The 24,596-nt window shown below is 38.0% G+C and overlaps 1 protein-coding gene across 8 annotated transcripts in view; it reads right to left on the bottom strand.

Annotated features, from left to right (window-relative positions):
• BOLL (boule homolog, RNA binding protein) overlaps window positions 1–24,596 on the bottom strand; it is a 45,882-nt gene that overhangs the window by 19,098 nt on the left and 2,188 nt on the right. For 6 of the 8 annotated variants that reach the window (XM_080599963.1, XM_080599964.1, XM_080599965.1 and 3 more), the window contains exons 2-11: window positions 24,302–24,430; window positions 22,115–22,297; window positions 21,941–22,003; window positions 18,083–18,227; window positions 13,754–15,616; window positions 13,080–13,171; window positions 10,814–10,954; window positions 6,901–6,992; window positions 4,645–4,699; window positions 1,928–2,003 (exon numbers count right to left, since the gene is read on the bottom strand). In XM_080599963.1, coding sequence (XP_080456089.1) covers window positions 1,928–2,003; window positions 4,645–4,699; window positions 6,901–6,992; window positions 10,814–10,954; window positions 13,080–13,097 — 382 coding nt within the window. In that variant the 5' untranslated portion in view covers window positions 13,098–13,171; window positions 13,754–15,616; window positions 18,083–18,227; ... (1 more) ...; window positions 22,115–22,297; window positions 24,302–24,430. Of the gene's footprint in view, window positions 1–1,927; window positions 2,004–4,644; window positions 4,700–6,900; window positions 6,993–10,813; window positions 10,955–13,079; window positions 13,172–13,275; window positions 13,726–13,753; window positions 15,617–18,082; window positions 18,228–21,940; window positions 22,004–22,114; window positions 22,298–24,301; window positions 24,431–24,596 lie in introns of those variants that run through there. The other 2 variants (XM_080599961.1, XM_080599962.1) reach the window with 2 other exon arrangements.

The following is a 24,596-nucleotide window of genomic DNA, read 5'->3' as shown; positions in this document are numbered from 1 at the left end:
CTTCAAAGAATCAAAACACCCAAAAGAACGAACATGGGACTGCATGTGCCTAGTGTCACCTCAACTCCCTCTAAGAGAATCACAGGATGATGCCAGAGGTAATTTGGAAGGGCTACAGAATATAATGTGTATCAATTACTCAACACAACTAGAACGTGATGTACAGCAGTACTTGAATTTTGAACCCTGATTTTTACCCGCTTCTGGAATAGACAGTAGATATATATATATACCTAAGACATATACCTAAAAAAGAAGATTGCTTTTCTTTCATTCCTACTGCCTTAAATTGAAGTTTAAGAGATCCATAACACTGGATTAGCTGAGCTGGAAAAGACAATGATAAATGAGACTACCAAAGGAATGGTTTCTTCAATTCTGCTGAATACAATACAGCTGCAGCCTTACAGTGACTCTGCAAGTCTAGACTTGCACAAGCCTCCAAATGAGCAAACTATCCTAACAACTAAGGTTAGTAGGCTGAACATGAGAGCAGAAAAACTGAAATCAAATACCAGGATATATATCCAGATGCCAATATGGTCTTGTATCACACTTTGAATCTAGACACATTGAGCACAAGAGTCAGGAGAAGGAAGCAACAGAAGTCTGGCAATGCAACTGATGAAGTCCAAGTCAAAGATGAAAAGGAAAACAAAGCACAACAAAAACAAACAAAAACCCCTCTACCAACAATTAAAAAAATACAAACAAATGTAAACCCTCAACAATGGCTGAGCAAAGACCATGCAGAATAATTTCTGGAGAAAATTTATTCTGCAGAATAAAGAATTCAACTTCCCCTGGGCAAATGCTACCCTACAAATTTAAAAGGGAGAAGGGCATACCTACGCATATGGAGGGAGAAGAGAGAAATCTCCTGTCTTGAGTGAAAGTATGCCTACAGCAACAGTGGTAATGCACATATGAACTACTTCTCATCAATAAAATGACAAACTAAAGAAAAAAACTAAAGAAAACTTTAGAATTCAACTGAAATTATTCTGAGTATTGTCCTCAAATGGAAGAAAAATATACTTAATTTGCTGCTGCATTCCTAAAGTAAAATATTTTACATCTCTGATACATAGCCTTTACTGAGGAATAACAAAATAGCATGTCTGGCTACATCAAAAAAACCTGTCGGATCTCATCTTAAATGGTATGATTTAATCTTTTTCAATGTACTATGGAAATAAAACTGTCCTTGGCAGAAGCGGAGGGCATCTTCTCTGATTGTAGATTGTACTCTGAAGTCAGTACAATGGAAAGGTCTCCCCCAGAAGAACATCTTAACAGCATACTTGCCCAAGATAAAGACTAGTTATCTGACAAAGGTGGCTCATCAACAGTCCTCTTACGCAAGTGTTCGGCCTAGACAGTTCTTTGTCAGAGAAGGAACCCCTAGCATCTATGTCTTTATTGCACAGCAGAGAACTGTCATAACTGAGTGGAGACTGAAAGCACCTACTCTTTATTGTGTCTGCTGAAGAAAGCAAAGTGCAACGGTTCTGATGGATTTTGCTAATATAAATAAATGATTAGTGACAACCCAATCAGTGAACCAGCAAAACCTGCTTTGTGTTGTAGAATCTATGAGGACTGATTCTTTCTTTTAAGTGTTTAGACTTGACATTGTGTCTGGCAACTGAGATAAAAATTTCCATTCAGCTTGTTCCTACATAGATAATCTTTTCCAAGACAGTCACTAATACATTAAGAGATAAAATAACTCAAGATCATCAATCCCAGACACTCCAAATCTGGACATTTCCACTAGTATCTATTTACTTCCGGTGCTAACTACTCTGAGTCTGTTCTGTCCACAGCATTAATGCAATGCATGACCAGGCACTTCTTGCTTAGAAACTAAAATGACTAATGACACTTACATACATAATAGAGAAAGGCAAGTGAAAATACATACGAGGAATCCGTATTTGTTGCTTTCTTATTGCTGGACCAATATTCAACTTCTTATCCTTATAACTAAGCTTTTTAGCCTAGAATTAAAAAAAAAAAAAAGGCATTCAGTATTTTTATTTTCTACATAAATCTAAGGACCCAAGAATCAAAAAACAAAGGCAGGCAAGCTACTTAGGGTTTCACCCTCCACTGCTTTTTATTTACAGTGCCTCTCAATAAAACAAGAACTACACTAGATCCTTTTTTATCTTATCCTTATACTTCACATACACAAAAGCAATTATTAGTAATTTCAAATATTACTTACTCCTTATGGAGCCTCTTGAGTAACAGATACCTATTTTTTTTTTGAGGTTTTACCCTTCTCCTCATACAATCATTTTTTTACTACTTTTACAAAGCCATTGTGTACAGAAATGGGTAACTGCAAATATAAATATTAAATTTCATTTTTTCATGATCATGATGTTATTTTACCTAGAATTACTTATTGCTGTCGTCTTTTGTAATAAGCCCAGAACATAAAACATGCTTTTATTTTATATGAGGCTGTCTTAAACCTTCCTTATATCCAGGGCAACAAAACATAAAAGCACACCAAAACTGATATCCTAGTAAGGTTAAACTATAGCAGAAGAACTAAAAAAAGTGCTAGGTACAGACAAGTAAAGTTGTTTTTTCCAATAGCTATACAATTCCTAAACCACCACACGACAGCGCAAATTCTTCAGTGTCAAAGCTGTAATTTTTCCAGTAAGGAGGTAATAGTTTACTTATTAAAGAAGATTATAGACAGAAATAGAAATTACATCCAACAGATGAACAACAGTTAAGTAATGAAAATATTTTCTTCATTTGAGCCCTACTTAGTGAAATAACTGAACACCTATGCATAATACAAAGTCCCACATAAAGACTTGAAAGTTAGGAAAAGGCTAAACTTTTTTTTTCTTAATTTTCGTGTTCATAAAAAAGGATTATCTATTGCAAACATACCTACCTAGCTTATTAACCATTGAGCAACTCCTGGAAAATTGATGCAAGTTTCAGTCAAACTGCATTCCACCACAGACAACAGAAGATGAACCTTCCCAATGTAATATATTTCATCGATGTGATCTATCACAATTTAGGCTGTTTTTTTAATGTATGACTTCCTCAGTTAAGAGAAATACCTAATCTGTGCGAATTTCTTCAGAGTGTTTAATACAGCACTGCATGAAAAGTTACCTGCAATGCTAAAGAAAATTAAATTAACAGGAAAAGCTGTGATGATGAAAAAATGAATACAGAAAGATGGGAAGAGGTAGTATTAGATGCCATAAAATATGACTGGAAAGAGGATTCCAGTGAAACTCCTCACGGTCTGTTTTTAAGACTAATTCAATTTAATACACTGCAAAAAGTGTAAGACTGCAAAACAGAAAAAGAAATTTCTGAAGACGTTACTGATGATAGAAAAGTAGGATGCAAAAATAAATGCAAATGACTATCAGAGCGCCATATAAATGCAAAGAAATCCAATAGTATAAAATAAAAGATCATTCATTTAAGGCATAATAAATTATTAAAGTTTGGAAACTCCACTAAAGATGTCTGAAAAAAAAAAGAGATCCTAATTGATCTTAAGATGAATAACAGTGGGATGCAGAAGTGAAAAAGGTGATGTTATTGTACGACATCTACATCAAAGCACTTCCAGCAGACAAAAAGCTTAGTCTCATTCAGTGGAAAAACACCACTAAGACTTCACTGGAATAGCCTTTCAGTTACAGGCAAAAGTCCTACACCATTTTCACGACGGTAATAAGTACCCTTGGAGTTCTTCTAGTTCACAGAAAGAAAACAATAAAAACTGGGGAAAAAACAGGTGTTCCTCTCTGTGTACTCTTTTGTCTCCACACGACCATGCTTTTTGAAAATACCCCAAAAGATTTCTTTTAAAATGTCCCAACTTTTAACTTGAATTTGAGCACATGAATTTTCAACAAAGCCCCAGTATTTTAATACTTTATTTTTTGCATTTGGCAGAGGACATTGTGCAGGGAGAGGAAAAAAAGAAAAATAGTATCCAAGGCTTCCTAAATCTCTCAGTACCTTCACAGGTATGGATACCAACCAACTGACCTACCCAAAATATTCCATCCAGAGAATGGAACACATGTTTACGAAGTAAGAAGTGAAGAGCTAATATCCAGCTGAACAGTTAACCCAGTCTCAAGGGAGGTTCTAGAGGGAACATCAAAACAGTAATGCAGCTAAGCAGAGAAGCAACCATTATGTGACATAAAATAAAATTACCATTTAAGACTTCAAGTGAATTTAATTATTTCTGAAAAGAGTTACATCAGTTCTGACAATCAAATATAAAAATAAAATAAAAGAAAGCAGTTGTCTTTCCTAACTCCCCACAAGATTTTGACAGCAATGGATTTTCCAGTAAAGCAAGAGAAAGCAATTGTAAAGGAGAAAGAGTAATCAGAATGCATTAGAAAAACAGTCCTTAAGGAGCAAAGGTAGAACAAGAAAGTAAACACTGTATGTCAAAGTAAAACGTTCTACTAGGAAGTGGCAGCTCCTTTCCCTGGTTCAACAAGATATTGGTATAAAGACATAGTGACCAATCTTAACAGATATACAAATCCACAGTAGCAAACTCAAAAGACTAATGTGAAACGAATTATTTAAGAGAGAATCATAATGGGGAATATTACTTACCTCTTGTAGTATCTTCTGTGCATCTTCCTGAGTTTCAAAAGTAATGAAGCCATACCTAAACAAAAAGAGAGCTATGTCTCTGAAGTTCATATTTTCATACATTGTACATCAATACTTTACATCCGGTAGAAATGCCAACAGAAAGTAAATTACTAGAAAAAAATCAGCCATGTAGAAATGAGACTAGTACCAACCGTAATCTTCATTTGTTAATATAATAATCCTTACTCTAGTCTTTCTAATATGTTTAAGTAGATGGTCATACGTTATTGTTTACATGCAGTGAATGAGTAGCTCAAATAAACAGCTAGGCAAAACCTGCTGCATTATCTGTTACACAGTGAATGTCTTTAGTTCCTTCTTTTTTTAACAAAGAGATTTTGATTTGAAGCTCTCACTTGTTATGAGTACCCAAGATGAGACATTTGGATTTTTTTTTTTATTATTATTAACTGTGTATGCTCCACACTTCCATAGTCACTGCCCAGTACGTTAAATAGAGTTCTCAGAAAAATCAGCAATGCACAGATGGTGTCTACCTGTGAATTATTCTTGTCAGTCTTGACATGACTAACATTAAACAACAGTTTTGTGGTGCACTCGAGGATGAAGTAGTCTCACATTTCACAACATATCTCTTTCACCACATCTCTTAACTGCTGCAACAAATCAGGCTTTCTATAAAGAACTCCTACTGTACCAAACCCCCTCAATTAATTCCCAGAGAAATCTATGCTACTGAATGTGGTATTGTCTGAGCAAAAATAAGTATCTGATCATAAAATTAAAATCTGTACCACAACGTGTACATACAATTTGTGTTTTTTTTTTTTTTTTTTTCCCAAAAAATGAACTTCAACTTTCAGAATTTCAACTAATGGTTTTGGGTGCGTAATTTCTAAGGTTCATGGCTCATTTCCCAAGTTCAGACTTCAGAAAATACTGAGAAGGCCTCTGTCATTCCAGTCAGCATATCAGAACTTCCAATACAAAATACCAAACTTTCTGAGCATTTCTATGCTTATGTGAGTACAGAGGCTCTGACCACCCATACTGTAAAATCCATGAGCTTTTGCTACATTGCCTTCTCTAACCAAATTTGGAAACATTTTTAAAACCAAAGACTACAGAAGCTAGTTCCCTAGCTGGGGACCTTACCTACAGAGCTTCTTCATTCTGTGTGCTATCTGGACAATAAACTAATTACATGTACTGAATCCCATAGAGTAAGTTTCTTAAATCACTTGTCAACTACAAGCAATAAAGCTTGTGCTTGGATTTCAGTAGAAATCCCAAATATCACCATAAGATTCTTTCCCAACATCTTTAGTTTTTATATGGATGTGTGTCAAATTGTCAAATACTTCTTGGAATTTAGTGAAAGGACAGGAGACTTCATGACAGATCTGGGACCAGGATCATGCAAGTGTACTCTATGCTATTATGACCTTCAGCTCAGCGAGTGATTTGCTGACCAATGTTACCTACTGACAGCACTAAAATTAGGAGATTCAGACCACACAACATCCTACTCAGAAGAAAACTTCTCAACTAAGAAAATAACAAGTATAAATTGTCATGCATATTCCTTTTTGTCTCAGCCCTCTTTCCACCCTTCTGTTGCAGTACAGTTCCCCACTTTACTGTCCTTCACCATCCCTTATGTTTAAACAAGTACTTTACTGCCCAGTCTGAATCTTTCTCTGTATTTATTCTTTGGCATTTTTCTCTTTACTGACTTCTAGTCTTAGTTCCCTTTTCTGCAATCATGATTCATTCTCAGATTTGTCCCGCGTTCTTGTTTGAAAAATCTTCACAAAATAATCCTGGTTCTTGCGCTGTACTCCAGCACAACGAGGTACATCTTGCCTCCTCCTCTGTCCTCAGGTTCCTTTCCACACTGGCTCTCAGCAATAAAAATTATGTATTTTTAACAGATAATCCAAAAAAGGGTAATATGATTAAATTATTATTAAAAAACAACAGAAAGGATCACGATTTTTCTGTCTTGTTATACACAGCTTCATCTTATAATAACATGACCACAGGGTTTTTGAGTTATGCAAGTCACAAAGCCATTTATATGCTGATATTAGAGAACAAGAGCAGATTTGTGCATACATGGAATATTTCGGGCTACCAATTTCATGTATTAATAAGGTTCTGAGCTATGAAAATTTTAATAGAATTCACTGTAGTCAGGCAACTTTCTGTTATATTTTCAATTCATAGAGCATGCTTACTTACTATACCAACCCCTTTGATATTCCAGCTCTGTCATTTACTATCTTCACCTCTCTCACACAGCCATACTGAGCAAAAAGCTTCCTCAGGTCATTTTCATTAGTCTAGTAAAATAAATTAAGAGGAGGGAAAGAAAGGAAAGAAGGAAAGAAGGAAAGAAGGAAAGAAAGAAGAGCTTATTTGTGTAGTTATTCAAGGAATATTTCCATAAGACTTTTAAAGGATATACTTTGAACAAAGTTTGCCACAAACTGATTATAACCCTGGATTAAATGACAAAAGAATAAGCAGGAACATGTGACTCAAAGCAAGAGAACAGCATCACTATTTAATAACTGCCTTTTCATATTCAGCAATAACACTAAAAAACCACTAAAATATTAAAATGTTTTATTGGATTTACATAACAATCCCTTTACAGGTATGATCACTGAAGACAGTTAACAATATGTGACTTTTATATATATATACATATATATATATATTATACACATTATGTATTAGAGTACTGTTTACAATATGAAACAAATCACATTCTCAAAATCAACAGCAGACTGTGTTGGCTTTCATAATGTATATATGGATATATGTGTGTATATGTATACACATACATATATACACACACATATACAGATACGCTGTGGGAACTCCCCAGCATAAACTAAGCAAGAAACTTTTGATAGAAAATGCTCTAAATACTGTTCCCTTCTAATCTGAGTACACATGGAGGAAAACAAGTTCCTAGCAAATGCACACACTTAAGCTATGTGAACACTTGTCTCCCTTCTATTAATTAGTTTTCCTTAACAGTGTTAACATAAATAAATACGATGCCCTAAACACCACATTTCGGAATTGAAAGTTTTGTTCTGCACAGTCCTTTGTTAATACAATACCTAATGCTGTCAAGAAGTGTGCTTATATACACGGATTTTTATCCACTTCAGGTAATTTCTGTATTCATCTATAGTTGTCATTATTTTTAAGGATGTATACAAGAAGTGCTATTTTACCTCTAAGTAAATAACTTCTGTTGCTTTTAAGAGTATGCATGCAATTTAGCAAAAATCTCCTCTTACATATCGGAGGCTTAACTGAGTTTGAGAAGGAAAAAGAATGTAAAACAAAAGAAACCAAAGCTGTAATTTAAATAACTTTCATAACTGACAAGAATATGAAGCACTTTTTGAATAATTCTACTCTCAAGATGTATTTTACAAAAAGAAATAATGTAGTTTGCAGCAATCTTTAAGACCAGAGAGCATTTATGGCAGAAGACTTACCTCCCTCACTATTCCAAGCATTCTGCCATTAACACATTGGAAAATAGTCACTCTGAAAGCATGGGGAGGAATGACAGATAGGAGTGCACTGAATAGGCAGGAAATAAGCTTTGTTCAGTAATTGTCTTCTCCTTGGAAAATTCCTGCACCAGTTCCTGAGCAACAATGCACCATCGAAAGGTTAATAAATTACTGAGTGGCATCCAGAACCATTCTCCTGAATAGATGATCATGTTTTGCACTTAAGTAGAAATATGAAAGTCTGTTTATGTAGGAAAATAAATCCATTCAAACAACTGATAGCATATGCTGTAGAACCATTTTATATAAGCTGAAGTGTTCTCACATTCTTAAATGATGAAAAACCCAAAGAGTAAAAAAAAAAAAAAAAGACTGATTTTAAGATGTGCCTTTCCCTTAAAACTTTCTCCAATGAACACCACAACTTAACCGCTTAGAAACTGAAGCTGTACAGATAAAACTTCACATTTCTGTATGAACATTTCCATTTCTAGCAGACTGTTTCTTTTAAGCTCCATTTTATGTGCAGCTCAGCTGCTTCACAAAATTGAGAAAAAGAACCTGTGATAAAAGTAGCTGAAGGCTAAAATACACTAAAACCAGCTGAAGAGTCCTAAGACTGTGATCGGTGCAGAAACTTATACTGAACACCTGAAAGACGTGAAGGATGTATACACAACACTGCAAGCTTCAAAAGCTAAAAGATTAATAAAAGATAAAAGATTTATCTGTGGAGAATTGTATTGAAAAAGAATAAAAGAGAAACCCTGTTCTAAGATTCACAGTACCGTTTACGAGTACCTGGATCAACGCGGTATCTGTAAGTTTGCTAGAGACACCTTCAGGACTGATGTTTCCATGCTCCTGACAGGACCAAGGCACTTGACAGGTTCTGACGAAAGGCTAATGTAAGCCTACAGTATGTCAAAGATGACACCATTGAAGAGAGACCCCTCCAGACTGGATCAAAAGATACACAGCTGTAACTTCTATTATTGAACTGTTTGTCCAAGTTTAAGAAGCCAGATGTTTCCTCTTATAAATAGGAACCACTGCTATGGCAACAGACCAAATGAAGTGTCCAATAAAATGATAAAAGAGCTTGCTGGAAAGCAAATAATTTGTGTGTGCAAGCATCCATTTTTCACAAAAACAGCTAAATAAAGAGCTTTATATTTTTTTCCAGCAAACTTGAAAAAACAAAATATTGTTTTTACTGAAATCATAGCAAAGAGCAATCTGAGACTGACAGATAAATATCCTATGATTTGAAAAGGAATTTAAGACTCTACTTAGTATCTGAGCCACAATGAATGGAAAGGTAGCTGAAAAGTCTACATAGGTTTCATTCTCTCCAATTCCTTTCCAAACAAAATATATCTTCTTCTGTTTTCCAGATACAAACACATTGTATTCCTCTGCCACTGAGACTAACTAATATTCATAACAGATTTTGACTAATCAGTTACTGAATCAAAGTCATGAGACCTTTCAAAATGTACAATAAATGACAATAACAAGAATACTGATAAGTTATATGCAAAAATGTTTTAACCTTTTAAATTGCAGTGAAGACAGAACAGACAGATCTTTTTACAGCCCTAGTAATTTGCTTACTATTAATGCAAAGTTACTGTGCCTCTTTGCTAAGGCCCAAATATACAGAAGGCCTTGTACAGCTTCTCTTGAACTATAAGCACCTCCATCTGAATTGTCTTGGACAAATGAGTCAGGAGATCCTGGAAGTTCTTGTATTATTATCCAAGATAGTCTGAATACATTGTCATTCTTCCTCCTCTTCATCTGAGTCAATGCTTAAAAGGTCCTCAGCCTAGGAGGAGCGAGGCAGAGAAGATACTGTTGGTGAAAGCAACATTTAAGTTGTGGAAACAACATCTAAGTAGACCGAGACTGCTTCACAAAAGTCAATGAGAAACTCATCGTCTAAAGTGGTAAGAAAGAAATATGACAGCAGCTGTTGTAAAGGTCTGGTGTATATCCTTCTATGAATGTTCAAAATGGCTGAAGAATGTAAGAATGGCCTGATACTCACTGATATTTGAAGTTTTTTATGGCATATGCAAAGGCACAAGCATTTTAAGAGTTCAAATCAATACTGTAAAGTGCCCAGAGAAGCTTTACTGTATGTTTTAAAACAAATACTTGCTTTCAAGAAAATGACTGCAATAGATGAAGAATACTGTCACCATAGCTCCTTCTTTTGTATGATCTCAAAGTAAAGTGCTAGAGGAACTGAAGATACTGACGACTGCTGTGTGCAAGCTATAACACTGAGCTTACAGTTTAATAAATTACACTAAATGTTATATTTAATTTAAAATTTACATACTATAGTATCTGCTTATTACAAACGCTACCTTCTTTGAAAAAAAAAATATCTGAAGAACCAGCATGACAAAAGCTTCTAGCAGCTGGGTACAGAAGTTCATGCAACTTTGTAGCACAGTTAGGTACATCAAGGTTCAAAACTTTATTCACTGCTGTTCATTTGAACTTTATAGTGAAAGGCATTTATCACCTGAATAAATACACATACTTCTCTTATTGTTTTTTATAGGTTATAAAATATCATTTAGTAGCAAAATTAGGAAAAAAAATACCTTAAAATCAATTCCACCTACAAAGATGCGATTTGGAGTAACTGTCCCAAATCTTGGAGCACCGGTTGAATTATTTAATGGCACTGGTAACACAGTGTTGGGAGTTGAAGGTGAAGATTCTGTTTGCGTCTGATTTGCAGCCTGTTGATTGAAAAAAAAAATAATCAAAGATTTACAACAGCTTACATAGTACAAGCTACTAAGAGAAGAAATTCTAAACAGAAAATACAGAATTTTTGGTAGGCACAGCAAATGCTGAACAGTTGAACATTTAGCACATTTATTTTTATTCTGAATCCAACCTTATAAAGTATTTATATATAAGCTTAGTTTTAAGCCATTCCATAACATCTTAAATCAACTACAATCTGACATTTCACTTACACTTAAATATCTTACACAAATTGGTATTTAGGATCTAATCCCCAAATCCTTTTGTTTGTGTGTGTGTGTATGCGCAGAGCACCCTGCTGTATGAATCCCAAATTATTTATTCTATTTTGGAGATGAATTTATATTAATTAGAAGTCCCTGAATTTATGCCTTTTATAGCAACAACCTTTTAAGTCAACAGCTTCAAACTGCACTCTTTCTCTCACACATACATGACTCTTCCTCACGGAGTCTCTGGATCACCACCTGTACTGCATGGACACAAACATCTCCATTAATACCCTTAGCCCTTTGTTATGGAGCACAGTCTGCTTCACACGGTAAGATTTGAGACTAGTCTTCCCTGATGGGACATTAAAAAAATAATAATAATGTACTGAAGATTAGTCATCTATCACATACTAAACTCATCAGTCTCTGGTAAACAGTGGTAGCATGGATAACACTACTTTCTGCTTGTCACCAAGTCTCTCTCTTCACAAACTGTTATAGTACAAAGAGTCAGAGCAAGCTCTCCTAAACTCTTTCTGTATCTTGTTTTAGCTGTACTGGTTATAATACTCACATGTCAAAAACAATTATAATCCCCACAGACCCAAAGGCTGGGAAGAAGATGGAAGATGGAAGAAGATTTTCTGTCAAGAACAACTTCTGAAGTATGAACAGGTTTCTTTCTTCACCTCTTACATGAAATACAACATTCTATTTCATAATTAGGTGCAGAACCAAAATATCAGAATTTAACTATTTAACTACAAGGTAAGACATAACATTCGACTCCACATGCAAAAGTCTTACCTTTTCTTCCTAAATTTTACTTTCCAACACAAATTTCAAGAGTTTTAAGTCTTATACAAAGAAAAAAACAAAACAAAGAACCCAAATGGAAGAAATGAGGCGTTAAACACACCAGTTGTGAACTCCCAAGAGAGTAAAAAAACCCCTAACATTTGAAAATCTTAAAATCTTTATTCTGATAGTCATCTCAAGCAATTTCTCCTCTCTTTAATGCCATTGTAGCAGTAAGAAAACAGGATCAAAAAGGATTTGTGTGCTAATTTAATGTGATGATTATTTGTGTTTTTAAACTACTTTTATCATGCGATTTGTTTAGAACAGTGTGCATGTGTAAATTTGTCAGTACTTTTACGTCTTTAGTGTTTGACAACTGCTCCTTTACCAGTATCAACAGTTTTTCATTTTTACGTTGAAAACCAAATACTACGTGGGCCTGGTGATTAATCCCACCTTCCAACTTTGACTCGCCTCTTTTTACCACTCCTATCCCGTAACATCAGAAATCAGACATCAACCTCTCCCAGTGATTTACGATTTTACTTCTGTGGCTCTACAGGCCTTCAAAACATGGTCATCCTTAACTGCACTGGGACACGCAAGGGGGCTGAGTTTTAATGCAACGCCGGGGGCTGTTCAACACAGAAAGCGAGTGGGATGGCCAGAAGCTCTGACACTTCTGCTGAGGAGAAAAGCTGAAGGGCTGAACTGCCCAGACCGCCATGTCCTGTGGCATAAAAGAGAACTATACAGAACGTAAACTATACAGAGGCTCTGCCGCCTCGGGTGGGTCAGGTCTTCCAAGCGCTTATGTCTAGACGTCATGGCAGGGGGCTGCCTCACCAGCCCGCAGCCACCTCAGCGCGCAAAATGGCGGCAGGCCGCAATCGGCGGCGGGGGCGCTTTGGCGGGAAGGGGCTGCCAACAGCCGGGCGGGGGCAGCCCCGTCCCTGTAGACGAGGCCACGGGGCGCAGAGCCGGGCCCTCGACACCCGGCCCCCACGCCCGCCCCTCGGCGGAGCGGCTCCCTCGGCCTGGGCGGGCGCCCGAGCCCGCCTCTCCCCGCAGCGGTCCTCACCGCGCCGTCGGGCTCCATCTGTCTGCCGCCACCGCCGCCTCAGCTCCAGCACGTTCCCGGCACACGTCGCGTCTTCGGCTCCGCCTCGGGCCCTGGCGACGAGGTCCGGGGAGAAGAGGAGAAGGGGGAAAGGCTAGGTGTGCGGCGACAGGAGGGCAGCGGGGTGCAGGGGAGGCACACAACAGCCCTTCCTCACCCCAGCGCCCGGCCCCGCCCCGTCGAGGGGCTCCCCAGCACCCCGGGGCCCCGCCGACCTCCTTCCTGCGGGGAGAGCGCCCCTTCTGCGGCCTCTGTGCGTCTGGGGCCTCTCCTCCCGTTCTAGAGCCCCGCGGCTCCAACGTCGTTCCCCGACCGCCGCCGCACCCGGCACCCGCTGGCGCCGTCACTCACCGCCCGCGCCTCGGGACCCCGGCCGGCCCTGGGCGGGGAGGGCTTCGGGAAGGGGGCCCCGAGGCGGGCACCCGCACCCCGGCAGCTTCGGGGGGAGCCTGGCGGCACTGCCAGGTGAGCGCAGCCCGGCCGTCTCCACCGCCCTGGGGAGGTGAAATGCGGCCGCTACCCTCCTGTCCCTCAGGGAGAGGTCGTGCGCCTCACCTGTTCTCTGGCCTCAACGGAAGAAGGAACCCCCCCTCCCCGCCCCCCCAAAGTGAAGTTGTTCCCTACAGATGACTCACCAGGCCGTACCTGATGGAGGCAAAAACATAGTTTAGACTTTCTACTTGTCAGACTTCATAACTGGAGAAGCCGAAGTCCTTAGCACAACTCTGAGACCTCTACTGTTTCCGAAGAGACTCAGAGGCAGGCTGCCCTGACCACTGTACAACACAAGGCCAGGGATAACCTTAGAGATGCAATTTGGGGGCCTCTAGCAGAGAGGACTGGAAAACACCAGTCATTTTCATGACCAATTCTCAAAAAGTTGCAGCTTTTTTCAGCTGTTACAGAACCAGAGGAGACGGATTGATAGTAACACTTCTGTTAGTTGTATGTCTGTGGTGTTTAATGAACAGCACCGCAACCTGTTTACACTTACATCATTTCATGCTGGTTGCAGACGCAAATTGCCCTGAAAGTAGCTGTGCTGCTTAAAGAGGTCTAGGGAACAAAAAAGATTCAAATGTCTAGATCATTACCAGTGGAGTTGCAAGGTACAGCCTTGCAGAAATGCTTGGTTTGATGATGGCAAGAGCTAAAATCCCTACAAATGTATTCTGGGAGAACCATCCCAGTGTAAAAGCTGCTTTTCAAACTGATTAAACAACCAAGAAACAAAAATCAAACATTCACAGGCTAAGTCACAGCAGCTCAATACTGAAATACAACATCAGGATTACTGCAGGGTCAATCTATCATTGGCTACTCTCTTGCTGTACTTGTTTTGGGTGCTTTGAAATAAAATCTTCAATGAAGATTATCTTGTCTACAACAAATTATATTTTAGTCCTTAGAATATAACAAATTATATTTTAATCCTTCCATCTTGCTTAAATTTGTTTTATGCAAACAATATGAACCCAATCTAAAACCAACAGTGCTTTCCATGTATTGCATCATTTACTTCTCAATGAGCATAGGCAGGGCACAGATTCGCACTCCTTGCGGATACCCTATGCTGCTTTTTCCCTTTCTGTTCTTGCTTCAGCATTTACCAGTTTCTATAACATTATTGTTACCACAGGGAACTAAAAAAATAAATAAATAAGACCTTCTATGAATTCTGTGTCTAATGCTTAACTGTTAGTAGTGATTTTTTTAAGCTCTTTGAGTAAACTATAAAAATAAAGGCAATTTTAGCAGAGCTGATGAGATTTTTAGAAATAGTTGGTATTTCATGACAGAACCCTGCTGAACTGCATTTATTCACGTGCTTTTATGAATATTTATCATGCAGCAATACAGCTTATCCTAGGAACAGCTGTACATTTTAATGATCTGTAAAGCAGAATAGACCAAACCTTTCATGTGCTTCATATGTTGATTTGGGGAATTCAAAGTCACAACAGCTGAAGGAATACAGAAACATTAAAGTGTATTTTGCACAGTTTTAATTGTTGGATATTCTGCATTACACCTCTTTCTCAGGTTAGAAAACTAAATCTAGGACATTTACATTTAAAATAAGGCAATTGTGACAAAAATAGGACGTTCACAAATAAGTGAGAACGATTGATCTATTTTTTATTTTGGTAACTTAAAAACTGAAAATCTGAAGATCCAACACATCTATAAATTTAACAAGATTACTAGCAGAGCTGACAAAAAATGTTGCCACGCACGCAGGATTTAAATATTACACCAAAAGTTGCTGGGCTGCCCTAGAACCGTGTGGCTGCTTCTTTAATGGAATAGCATCCTGGTCTAGCAAGTCATTCTCAAAGGAAATCAGGAGTATGTCTGTTTTTCCCATCTCTGCACGTCAGCAATATACACAGCATGAAGTGATCTCTCCTACAGTTCTCTCCCACAAATTAAAAGGCAGTGCTGGACAAAGACAAGAGTCTGACTGTGCTGGTTCCTGTAGACTCTCGCCTTTTGTCCTTTTTATAGGATCAGAGAAAGCCAGAGGTTAAGTAAGAAAACATAAAATGAAAAAAGAGAGAGAGAAAAATAGGGAGAAAAACTGATTTGGGAGGATAAAGGAGGAAAATGATTTTCCAGGCTCAAAAAGATAAGTGTTTATGAGTAATACCTGGGCCTGGCAACGGACTACTCTTTCAATGATTGATTGCATGACCTTCAAAAGCCACAGTACCTCTTTTGCTAGTATTACTTATCTGCAGATAATAATGGCAGATTACCTACCTGCATCTTAAGATCCTTCAGTGGAAATCCAAGCATTAATATATTGCAGTTGTTAACTTGACCTGATAAAAGATTACTTACTTCCTGCTCTCAATTTCATAAAAATGTCACACAGGATGGAACTAAAAGACTGACTTCTGTCTCTATTGCATAGAATGCATTTGTATTTTAAAAAAAAAGTAATTTATGAAGATGTACATGGTGATTTCTCTTATCAGCTTGTGAATGGATTCTTCACACCTTGAACCTGAACCAGAACAATCAAAAAAGCAAGAGCTCTTACATATTCAAGGAATGTGAGGAAGCCTTCTGCAAGAGTTACAGTGCTTATCAGCAGGTTATGGTGGTCACCTACGGAGTGCTAATGAATAAAAAAAGTATGGTTGGTGCCATGTGAAAAATGCAGAAGGAAATGACTTGTTTCTGGGAACTTTTCCTTTTATTCAAATGTGTATGTGTATTTCTCTGCTACGTTTCCATCTCAGGCTCTTTTCCCACACTGTTCCCCTTACTTAAGTTAGTTGTACACATCTCTCTTGTGGATGAGCCATGATTCCTCAGCCCATCCCAACTTCCACCCTTCTCTCTGCCCTGTGTCTCTACCTCCTACTTTGTTTCTGATTGCTCTAACTGTATTTTTGCTCACTCCCTCTTGTCTCTGTCCCCCTTTCTTATCATAATGCTGCACTGGTACGCTCTACATCTTTAGCCCCTGTACTCATCATAGGGTGGGTACTGGGGGCTCTGGGAATACTGCAGGACTCTAGGATAGTACTGGAGGGGCTCTGAGAGATACTGGGGGCACTAGGAGGGCTTTGGGGAGCTCTGGGGACACTGGGATTACATGGGAGGTATTGAGTAGTTTGGAGGGGGGCTTTCGAGAACGCTGCAAGGTACCTGTGGGCTCTGTTGGACACTGGGAGATCCAAGGGCAGGACACAGGGGTGGCTGAGTGGTGTTCCCACCCTGTTTCCTATGACGCTCTCCAGCTGAGCTGCTCTGCTCAGATCTTATTTGCTGTGTCATATGGAAATGTCACATGAATATATGTCACATGGAATATTAATAGATCTCCAATTAGGTGGGTGAAGAGAAAATTATCAAACTCCTCCTCATTTACTTTTACTTAGCCTGACAGCCTTGACTGGCTTTTCCTCTCATTTTTTCCCTACTGCGTTTCCATTAGTCAAATAAAAATTTAATGTTCATCCTGACTTTGATAAATTTCAGGTTTTTGACTATTCTTTTACCATTGTCATAATATTTTACATGTTTCAGTGAACTAAATGTAAAATTCTGCAGACAAAAATACCAAAGTAGAAAAGATTATAAACAATTGATGTGTATTATTAAACAAATGGGAAAAATACTTGCAAGAAAGAGAAAGTATCAGGCTTTGCTTGCTCTGGGAGTGTAAAGCTTCATGAATGTAAGTGTAATCTAATAGCACCTATACACCATCATAATGTTAAAGAGATTTTCTTATAAGGTAAATGTGTTCACTTGATCACCATCAGGCAAATGACTCTATGTTCTAATCCCACTTTTTACAACTTGATTCTTTGACTTTCATTAGATGTCTAGGAACTTATGTGATGCCAAATTAAAAAAAAAAAAAAGAAAAAAAGAATCTCACTGTAAAAATAGGATGTTGCTAATGTGTTCCATACACAAAATTTTAAAGAGTCTTAATTTTCTTTATCTTGTTTTGGAACCAGTACTCCAAAATGCCAGGAGCTTTTCTCTCTACTGACTTAGTGATTTAAGATGCTGTACATAAATTCATTGTAAGAGCCAAGCTATGTTATTGTTGTCCATTACATATTTTCTTTTCTTTTCTTTTTTGTGCATGTGGTAATTTACTTCTTACACGCAGTTTTTCAGATTCAGATAAAACAGCTGCTTCTGTTTTAGCAGATACCACATTTATGGGGGAAAATTTGCATATATTCCTGCACGTTTCTGTTGGTTTTGTTCTACTATCTGCTTCTCAAAACTTATACATGAAAAAGTGGAAGAAAAGTATAACAGAACATAATTGCTGTTACTTAGAACCACTATTCTGAATAGCTGAACATAGAAGTAAAGTAGTCACCCTTGATTTTGTCTTGTCTTTCCCACAAAAAGTTCTATACTATATAGAGCTGTGTATCGAGTGTATACGGTATACACTCCAACTAATGGATCAATTGTCAACCTACCATACACTTTTCTCTTGTGAATGAAGAACTTCTGTAGCTGCAGCCCTGAACAGCTTCAATTCAGCATGGTTGTAAAGATATGAAACACATCAAGAAGTAATGTCTTTTCCAGTGTTTTCCTTCCATCTTTACGTGAGTTAAGTACCTAGGAGTCAAAAGAGAACTGAAATGGGATGAAGGCAGCTGAGTACAGGAAGAAAAGTTTGTGCTTGGTTTCATTCTATACATTATGGTTTAAATTACTTTCCATGTCAATTGACTGAAACGAATAGGGAATTTAATGCTGAAAAGCAGAATTGCAACTGTAAAGTAGCAATTGCAGAGATGAAAGCAATACATTTTACAATGCAAGTCTGATGACCTCTTTTAAATACTTGGTTTCTGACATTTATTATTCAATTTTACACAAATAAGCTTAGCAAACTTTAATGGGCAACACTTGATCATAATCTACTTGTACAGTGACAGAGTATTTTACCTGGAGATCTCAAATAACTCTATGAAAAAGGTCCCTTCCTCTGAAATTTTCTACTATTGCTTTACTTATTTTTAGTTAAGTAGGAGGAACAAGAACTCAAAGCATTGGTTTTTAAAATGGATTCCTTATCTTTCCCTACTCAACACTGAACTTGAGTTATTTTTAAGTAATGTGAAGGAATTTTTCCATATTAATATTTCAGGTAGAATAAAGCTGTAAAAGACCACTTTTGTTGTCTGTGTGAGTGACTAGGGGATTTTTTTCTTTATTTTTAATTTTGCTAAATTTGTAATTCTGCATTTTGTAGAATGCAATCGCTTTCTCTGATGTGTGAGCTTTGTAACAGTTTTACCTTTTGACTTTAACTCAAATTAAGGCTTTCAGAGTATCTGGACTGATATGTAATTTAAATTCTATTTGATTTATAGGTAGTGGCTCACGGGAAATAATTCAGTGTAAATTTGGGCCTATGTTATGGATGTGGGGATTTACAAAACAAGTGCTACCATTCAGATGGACCAGAGAATCTTGGAGATCTTTTCCAACAACTCTTCCTTTCCTTTTCCCTATCTTGCCCCAAATCACAAACCCTTGAGAAATGGTCTGTTCAGCTAACTGAGCCTCACCATGTATAATACCTACAGATATGAACATTTCTTGGAATCCTTGGACATCTCACTTGCAGGGCATTTACAGGCCAAGTCCTGCTGTCTTTTGGCAGCAGCATAGCCTGAAAAGTTAATACACTTTAGTTTTTACTCTCCCTAAATCTTGCCAGTGAGTCTGACAGCACACCTGAGATTAGATGAAGAGAAGGTAAAATTAGACTAGAATGGGGTAGTTAAAGGATTCTTCCAAGCCACAGCCTGAATAGGTGTCTTCTAAATTTGCTCAGAACAGGCATAATTTTCACTTTTCCTGGGGATTTGAATGTAAATTGCTGCATTTGGGAGTAAAACTCTATAGTCTTTAATGTGCAAAATGCTTCACTTTTGCTAATGCTGCTATAAGCTACTGTGGGAGTTAGTATAAACTGTACAGATTTCAACTACCAGCTTATTTAACCCGACTCAGAAAAGATATAGATAAACAGTGGTTAACAACGCTTTCAACTGAAGCACATTAGCACTCCCACAGTGGCAAATTTCAGGAAAATAAGCTTACGTAGATTAGTCATTAGCCTTTCTATTCCATGTCCCTAGAATAGCTTCTAACCTGACATTTAGCAACAAGAGATTTTGCAATAAAAGGTTAAGTATACTTCATCCTGATGGAAAGTATTTTTAATCTTCTTAAAATCCTGTTCAGTTAACATCGGGGAATGTAAGTTATTTGGCGATTACATTTTCATCAACAAATCTTTTATATTTTCTTGGGGATGACTTTCTCTAATGAATTAAGTGAGGCCAAATTTGCATGCATGAGGCCAAATTTGTATGCATACTTTTAGCAAGTCTTTAGATCCATCTATCCAGACACACGGAAGCTTATATTTGGAAGTGGTATCAAGGACTGGGCCAAAGATTGCATAACTTCAGCTCCAGCATAAGAAAGCAGACTTTACAAGGTTCCTATCTCTTTTTCCCATCACATCTACCACCATCTTAAGCCAGTGTAGGAACTGTCAAAAACACTGGGAAAAACTGCCTTGACGTTTTTCAAACGTTAAGAAATCAGCTTTCTCTGAAATGAGGCAGATGAGGTACGGTTCTTTACACTCTTTCCCTGGGTAGCCAGTCATGCATGGGAGATCTGAAAGTAGCAATGTTCTTCCAACACTGACATACTTTGGTTCCATCTGGTTTAGTGTTTTTGTTTGGATGAAAGGTGCAATTCTGAAGCAAGTCTCCTGATCATCCTAACTTACCTACTTGGTTCACATCACAGAGCAGTTTCTGAGTGTGCAAACCACCTTATTCTCATTGAAACTAAAGTAGAATTTGTGCCCCAAGAGCTCGGCTACCACACACTCCTGTACAGCCACTCTATTCACGGGGCTGCATTAGGGATTTTCCCAAGTAACCCTCACCCAAAATGCCTGTGGTATGGATGTCAGACCGTCCAGTCCTGTTATATTATTTGATACTTTTCATGAGATCATTGTCAGGAGCCCCCCAACAGAATTCCTAATGATGAGTGGTCTTTTCTCCTGAGGGTTGGGCTACTGCATACCCCCTTGTTTACAACCAAATTTAACTTGCTTACGACCAAACCTAGTTAAGCAATACAAAATCTTTCAGAGAAATCACATGAAGAAGGAAGTTGTGGGTCTGATTAGCAGGCAGAAGAATAGCCTAGATTCCATGCCTGCGATACTCACAACTTGCCTCCAAACTCTTTAACTGCAAAACAAGTATGAATGTGGCTACTGTTGACATTGCTAGCAATTTTCTTCAGTGGCAAAATTACGTATGCTGATAGTAGCTTTTTAATTGGGATTATCAGAAAGCATTTTATCCTCAGTAAAAAGAATACCTGACTAAAAATATCATTTAACACTAATGCTGCTTCCCCAGCAGCTGCACAGTTCATGATAACCCAAATTTCCCAAAAAATGGCATATAAGTGCACAGGAACCGTGGTGCCACATATATTCCTAACACTGAATATATCCATTGAGTTGGCAAGGGTGCCAAGGGCTGCGACATAGTATGCTGGCGTGAAATTGTATCTGTTGGTAGGTGAATTACCACAGAAAGGGAAAAATGGATGATATCGTTCATAGCAGTTAACAAGGAAGTTCACATAGCCTGAAAGGTCGCAACAACTACAGTTAGGTTTCTATGCATGTGACACAGCCAAAGACATAATACAAGCACTGATCTCAGGAGTTAAAAAGAGTTCAGTGAAAAAGACAGTCACTGGTAACCGTTCTCATTAAATGGAATTACCACCTATTTTAAAGAAGAGCCATTACTATTAAGTATCATTAGACTTGAAAATGAATTGATGTTTACAACTCCTCCAAATCCTTCAGACAATTTCTGTTATAACGTATACAACCTGCCTTTTCTTTCCTTGCACAAACTTAAGCAACTAGCAACTAAACATAGGGAAATTGACAAAGCTTCACAAGTTACATCAAAGAATAAAGTCTATCAATGCATATAGAAAGGTTTTGCCAAAGTTGTAGCACTGCTTCTGGGATTATCTGATGTTGTCCATTTGAAGACCTTGATGTCAATTACTCGTTAACTACCTGAGCTTCAATCACTTCAGACAAAATTTGAAGATGGGTGCATGCCTCATGTTGTGATTTTTCGTTTACGTAAAGGGAAAGGAATTCTTGTGAAACATCTATCCTTGAAAATCGGAATAGGAAAAAATATTCATAAATTATTTACAAAAACAAACCAACATATGATGTTTTTCCATCCTACCTTTGAAGAGTTCAAACATCGCTCAAGTCAGATTTGGTAGACGAAGCAGGGATGTCCTCTTTCCTGTCAGTACAAAAAATAGTTCAAATGTTGCTACCTGCTATGCCTCTGAAAAATTTGTTTAAAGAATCTCTGTATCACAGATCTTATTCCCCTGTTCACACCAGACATTACCTAAACCAGGCTCCAATCATTCTCCTCTGCAGCTGTGGAGCAGTTGTGCCGTATCACGTCCAAAGCCAACCAGCAGAGCTATCAGCTGCAATGTTCTCTTTCTGCCCGCAATGACCCATCGCTATGCCCAGGCTGGGGCTGAAGAAGACATGTAGGTTGTACGTATAGTGGCAAGAGCTGAGCCTGCAGGAGGGAGCAAATGGGTAAGGCAAGCCTATAGCATGAGCAACGAAAGAAGTACCCCCAACGGTGGTAAAAAACATGCCACAACTGTTCTGTCACGGTTGTTTGTCCCTGTTGTTGTCCCTGTGCTGAGTGGTCCATGGCAGGTGGTAAGCAAAAGATGGTAGCAGTTACTAGGAGGATCCAGGTAAGGGAAGGAAGAACAAGAGGTAATGAGTACCAGAATGCCTTGTTAAAACTCCTTGAAGAAGGAGCTGGGTGGCAGTGAAATGTGGCACCTGGAGAAAGGTGAGAAGTGGGCCCTATCTCATGGTGAGGAAAGCAGAGAGAACAGTCTTGTTCCCATGGATTATCCTTTGTAGTAAGAGGAGCCAGAGTCCTACAGCATTATAAGTGATTGCAGTGTGCACATCAAAGGATATTACACTGCATGAAATTAACCTTAATTCTGGTGTTGGGTAACTTTTGGGTGGCTCTTTGCAGTGCTCACAGTCTTCTCATATGCACTGACCTCCACACAGAAATCAATACATTCCACTACAAGCTTGAGCCTATGCCTATATAGTAAACAGTGGTTGTAAAATAGGGTAAGATCAGGACCTGAGTTTTTGATCATGAGTTAAGAATTGGTGGCCTCTTCCAAAACTGGAGTATTCTAATTATTAAAAACATTGGATGAGCCTGACAGTGCTGCCAGACAGTGAAAATAATTCACCAGTGACTTCAGCTGGAACATGAAAATCATTAAGACAGAGACACATCAAAAAACTACTTCTTGCTAACTCAGAGAAGACACAACATTTATACTACCTAGAAAATAAAATAAGAATATATATAAGCACAGTGAGACTTTTTTTTTTTTTTTACAAAGTAGGAGGCAAGGCAAGAGTCATCCAAAGAGAGGCACTGAATGAAGTAATATAAATATGTTTAAAAAAACAAATAAAATTTGAAAACATACATAGTATGTTTTAAGTTGAAGATTATGACCTTTTGACTGTATTTGCTGAATACAGACTCAAATTTGCAAATTTGCTTTTTTTATCTAGCTTAGAAACATAGTAATAATTATATAGGCAAAATAGGAGTTGGAGTTGTTTTGCAAAAACCTGAGTGAAGCTTAGCAACAAGTACATCTTTGTATAAATGAATTAGAATATTACTGTGCTTTTTTGTTTTATAATTATGTATTCAGGATATAACAACACAGAAAAACATGCACAACAACCACTAAGACTAAAGAAATCACTACTTTAAGAATTATCTAGCAGTACATTTTCTCATCAATAGCTTTGCATGAGTCTCATCAATTCCAAAATGAATTATGACTTCCTATCATTGAGGATGCATACTTGGAGAAATTACAACTTGTTCTCTATTGCTCTTTTCCAGTCTTGCAAATGCAATGTTCCTGACATAGGAAAAGGTGTCAGTTTTCACACTCCATCAGTCATGGTCAATTGCTGCAGGAGCACCACTTTCATGCTCCCAGCAGAACACTTAATTTTAAGAGCTTCCCAAAATGCACTATCTAAGGGGAAAGTAGTGGCTTATGTAAGCTATATTCCAGCACAACTCTGAAAAGACTGTATTTTCAGCTCTCTTATGGCACAAAATACACCCACTGAGGAATAATTGTATGCTTCGAGGACAGAGTAAGTTGAGTATACCAAAAAAACATTAAAAGAGACACTGCAGGCACTTGCTGACTCACGCGCTCAGACAAACACAAATAGATTTTTTTATCTATCATCTTGCCTTTCTTAGCCTGAGTGAATTCCTTGACTGTTTTTGAAAAACTGCCCCTATCTCTTCCTTTCTACCCATTTTAGGATATGTCTGTGCTGCAGATTTCATGCAGTATTGAGATACAGAGAGTTGTTTTAGATGAGTTGCTTCAATATGAAGCAGAAAGTCTGAGCAGAAGTTACACACAGACTACTGGAAACACTATGTAAGAACCTACAGAAGATCTTCTCTGCCTCCACCATCTAAACTACGTACCTGCATAAGAAAGCATTCCAGGATGTCCAACATAATGTCAAAGAGAGAATGCCTCTGTCTTGTCATTTCCATTGCTCCGCAAAAAAACTGATCCTTTTGAGTGTTATCCTGAATATGTAGCTCCACGTCCTGTAAGATTCAATACAAAAATTGTGAACTGTAATATAATAAGAATTTAATCACTTCAAAGTTGCATAAAGTATTCTTGTAATTATGTTCTCGATCTTTCCTTCTGGGTAAAGTCTGAACCTCCACACCGTACTGCTGTGAGGGCATGGCCCTGCTGGGCTGTCCA

Source organism: Anser brachyrhynchus, assembly GCF_964034855.1.
Source record: "Anser brachyrhynchus genome assembly, chromosome: 7".
NCBI classification, from domain to species: domain Eukaryota; kingdom Metazoa; phylum Chordata; class Aves; order Anseriformes; family Anatidae; genus Anser; species Anser brachyrhynchus.
Note: the sequence above shows the minus strand (reverse complement) of the source record. Positions and strands in the feature narration are given on the sequence as shown.